This window comes from Agrilus planipennis, unplaced genomic scaffold (genome assembly GCF_000699045.2).
Source record: "Agrilus planipennis isolate EAB-ADULT unplaced genomic scaffold, Apla_2.0 scaffold306, whole genome shotgun sequence".
Lineage (NCBI taxonomy): Eukaryota > Metazoa > Arthropoda > Insecta > Coleoptera > Buprestidae > Agrilus > Agrilus planipennis.
Window position 1 is genome coordinate 98,833 of NW_020439162.1, and position 4,890 is coordinate 103,722.

The 4,890-nt window shown below is 33.1% G+C and overlaps 1 protein-coding gene across 1 annotated transcript in view; it reads right to left on the reverse strand.

The window, feature by feature from the left end:
* Positions 1–2,870: 2,870 nt before the first annotated feature.
* LOC108742132 (endocuticle structural glycoprotein ABD-4-like) overlaps positions 2,871–4,890 on the reverse strand; it is a 9,486-nt gene continuing 7,466 nt past the window's right edge. Inside the window, exon 2 of the mRNA XM_018477189.1 lies at positions 2,871–3,430. Within this exon, the coding sequence (XP_018332691.1) occupies positions 2,966–3,430 (465 nt within the window). The 3' untranslated portion in view covers positions 2,871–2,965. The remainder of the gene's footprint in view (positions 3,431–4,890) is intronic.

Sequence of the window (4,890 nt, forward strand, 5' to 3'; positions counted from 1 at the left end):
TTATCGCGGCCGTGAAAGCCTAAGAACTACAGATTTATTTTATGTTGAACAAAACTCAACCTGAAAAAAAATGAATCTAAGATAACAAATGTATAACTAAGTAAATTACTTACGATGGCTTGAACCTATCTCATCAACTAATCCTAAACAATAAAAATGAAAGCACTAAATTACGTATGTATCAATGGACTGATATGTCTGAGATGACACACCTGTAAAATAAACAAACAGAAATATATGAGCTACTAATTAAACCACCAATAAATAAATTAAACGAAATGAATAATGAATTATTCCATTTCTGCAAAACCAAACATTCTGTCGCGATTTACTTAAATATGGTGTATTTCCGAGGACCCCTAGTCACAATTTTTTTTTTTTCGGTGACTTGGACTTTATAGTTCAGAGTCAATCTCTTGACTTTAAGGAACATTTGCTGTATTGAAGTTCAACTTCAAACGGTAACTGCATACTGCAGACTATACTAATCATCGCGTGGAATTGACCTGTCTGCATACCAGCTGTTGCGAAGGTCATAAGTAGGTATATGTGTTTCGTTACTTGATGCTTACAATAACGAAGGACGATCAGATAAGCGACTGCCGAAGTAGTTCATGATTTATATTAGAATCTCTTCCGGATCACAGGTATTAAGGGTCAACACGCGAAATACCTCCTCAGAAAATAAATTAAGCTAGTCTAGAGTACCTATTATGGTAAACAGTGTAATAGTGTGCTTCCACTAAGGTACTAAGGGCCAACTCGCATAGTACCCGCTCTATAAACAACTAGTAAAGTATGAAGGGTCATCTCGCATAGTTCTCAAAATAAAATGTTATATTCAAATATAATCATAAAAATCTCATAATAATTAACGTAAATAAATTACGATTGATTCATCAAGTAAAATTAGTGAAATAACTCACCTTTAAGGTATATTGAAAAAACCAAAAACTAACACTTTCACAAAACAGGTGAATAATATTACTGAGCTGCTTTTATATTTTTTAGTATCGACGACTTATGAAAGACTACCTGTATAAAAGAGTTCTTGTCATCAGGAACCGTGCCAGTAGTTATTAAAAGGGTCGCTTGTTCTAGGCGTTATCGCGCCGTTCATATGAACAAAGTTTAAAGAATTCGGAAAAGGGTAAACGCAAAAATTGTAACAGCTGAAGACTATTTTTTAGTATTTTAGCCTTCTCTTTAGATCTCATTAGCCCGCCATGACAGTCTCAATTAATTAAAATTTCTGACTAAGAACTTAATGTTCTTATATTTTTGACGAAGGAATAATTTAATGAGTTTATCTCTTATTAATACATGAAACTGTTTCCTTTCTTCGTTTTAAAGTTATTGGATATTTATGAGATCATCGAAACTTTTGATTTAGCAGAATCACGCATGCCACTTAAGTATGTGCATGGAGTAAATAAATACAAATTCCTCTAATATCAATAATCAAATTGTGAGTAAAGAACAGATCATAGGTACAGAAAATGCTCATAAATGTACACAAGTTATTTGTATGCGAGCTTTACCACAAAAAACATGGCCCAACTGCTCAATTTACGGAATTTATGAATTTATCTCATAATAAAGAAAGGTTTACATTTTACTGGTCAGTATTATAGTCTCTTTTAGTCATCATCCTTTTAAATATGAATTCATATGATCAGTATAGTTTGGAGTTAAATGTCAGCACTTAAATATGAATGCTCACTGTTTAAGTAAATGGAAATTGTCCGTATTTATATCGAATGGCATGGCCTAGAGGTTTAGACCATTGATTAGCATTCGGGAGGACGCCGGTTCTATTCCGGGTCCGTCTGCCTTGGTCCAAGTTTTTCTGTGGTTCCCTTGGATCCCCTAGACAAATGCTGAGGCAGTAATATTCCACAGATAATCTTTCATTCTCTTCTGTCTTTATTTCGTCCGTTTCATCTTTCTCACCTGAATCACCACCCACCCAGTCCTACGATTTCTGAAAGGAGGCTGAAGAGGGCCTGCCGCCCTACCTTCCGGCATAGTCCGGAAGGACTGCCCGCTCACCAGCATTAGTGCCTGCTGGGAATGAAACACCCAAACAAAATTTTTTTTAGTTCGTACATAGATCTACAAAGGGTCATATTTAAACCGAAACGGTTAGTATTTAAGCCCAAGTGGCCAGGCACTTAAAATACAATTGATTTATAACTTTTAAAATATTTATCAAAATTGTGCACAACTATATTAAAGTTTTGATGTAGTGAAAAAGTCTGCTAAAGATGAGCTTCGGTTGAGCAGTTTTTGAAAAATTAAATTTGTTTATCCCCAGTTTGTTAAAAATGGCCATTTTGAAAGGGGTGTACAGGATGGTTAGTCAACGATTAAAACACTTTTGTGGATCTCATTCTCTTTTATGGTGTTGTGATTTAAGGTGTTAAAACACAGCTTCTGTTCTCTTGATAATTTAAGGACCAGCGATGTATAACACTTAACGAAACTTAATTTGGCGAAGTCAATTTCTTTTGTTGCGTTGATAATAAACTGAGATTTGTGTTTCACAATAAGAGTGAATCTTATTTCTTTTGCACGTTATGTCTTTAAGAAGGTAACCACTGCAGATGAATTTCTTTTTATTCTCTAATGTTTTTACCCTTATTTCCTTATTTTTCGCCGAAGGTTTTTATGGCGGAAAAAGGATGTTTAAAAAAATAATGTTTTTCTTATTGGTTAGTTTATGGTGGGAAAAGCTTCCCTGCTATAGACATAGAAAGTGGTTTATACCACTTAATTAATTCAAATTACGGTATGGGAGATCTCCGCTTTTTCTTTTAAAATCAGCGTTTTAAAATTTATTGATACAATTAAAAGAAAATAAATATTGCAATTGTTTTATTTACATAGGCAGGTAACAGTGAGAATATCTGCACATGAACAATTCATGGAGCTTCAATCCTTGATATAATAAATTTATTTCGAATCAGTACCTATTACCAACAGATGGCCGATATTGGCCATCATCACCATCATCACCGCTTTTTGCATTTTCTGCCAACGATCTAGCAATAGCTTCTGGGATTGGAGGAGGGGTGGGAATGTGAGCTCCAACAGGTCGGAAACCGTTTTCATCAGCAGTGTATGAAATACTATAAGTCTGCCCATCTGATCCCGTATAAGAATAACCACCATCAGCTACCACCGCTGGACCTTCTGGTACTGATCCAGAAACATGGCCATTCTCTTGGACAGAAATTCCATTACCAGTTTCGTAGGCGTATCTGTAGTTACCATCTTCTGTGTTATCGCTGCTGTATCGTAAGATGGGTATTTGCTGATGAGCTGGTTCAAATCCAGTGGATGCTCCAGAATATGCAGCAGCATGTGGTGCCACGTAAAGGTTTTCCAGGCGAGCACTTAATGCAATACTTAAAGAGGATATCACAAACTGAAATGGTATAACATTGTTTCAATTAGCGGTCATTACTTTGTGTTTATTTTAGAAAAATGGTATTACAAATTTAGACATACATATGTCATCTCTTCACATTCGTTTCCAGATTCCCAAAAAAAGGAAACCAACATAACCTAATTTCAACCGTAGTCTAACCTATTGAGGGATGAAACATTCAAATCAAGTTAGGCTACGCCAGTTCCTTTTTTCATCATCGACGATCGAACTTAAGTAATATAATCCAACTTTAGCCTAGCCTGTTGCAACATAAAAAGCATGTTAGGTTAGGTTAGGTTAACCTATTGCAATGGTAGGTTAAGTTAAGTTTGGGTTGGATTGTACTAGTTCCTATATTTATTTTGAATCTTGAAAACTATATGAAAGTACATTTATACATATATGTATATCTACACAAGGTGCTTCAGGAGGAATCAAATAATTTTGGTGATAAAAAAAATACTTATGAATAAAGCCTCATAACTGTCTAATGAATTTTTCAAAGTATGTATTACCAGTTCAAAACTAAAATATAAATAAGAATTTATGAAGTATGAAAATATGACAAACAAAACTGAAAGAGATAATTCAAAACTGATTTGAGGATAATATTTACTGCGCAACATTGTTTCAATTTTGTCGACATTAACTGGAGATTATGAAGGAGCGGCATCTAGTACATATTGAAATTTATGTTGTCGCAAGTAACGAATTAAATCCAGACAAGGTCTCTCCCATATAACGTACATGGTATTCAAATTAACAATCCGCAAACCTTAAAAATTGCAAATCGGTAAGTAATGCATACTTTTAAATAGTGCTGACAATAACTAGGTATGAGTTCAACTTATTTGACTGGTTCATTTCTTATTAAATCAAAAACTAAAATAGAAAATGAAAAGAAATGACATGATGTGCGTTCAACATATAAAATTAATGTCTTCACCGTGTCGAACACACCTAAAGTATCAATAAATTAAAAGTTGAAATATATTTTGGTCAGTTACTATTTAGATGCCATCTATAATTATAAAATAATTCTTATCAAGCTTTTCGTTTTAACTGTACTTCGCGGTTGATAATTCATGTATAAATTGAATGCTATAATAAGTAAAACTATAAAAAAAACATAACTGTATCGCTTTTAAAAATTACGTAAGGCCAAAAGCAATAATTAATTTTCAAAAATTACTTAAACTATGAAACAATTAACATTTTAATTTTGAAACAATTATAGATGAAGGCCGTTATGAAAATAAAATAAATTGATTTTTTTTTAAAAGCTGAATATTAACATCTCATTATTATTTTCTGAATTAATCCGATTATATGATTCTAAAATATTTTTATAATTTTTTGTAGGCACAAGTAAACATTTATTTTATTTCCATACGATATCATGTAATTTTTCAGCCGTTTATCTTTTTATCGTTAGTATTTACACACCCTCTACCTAT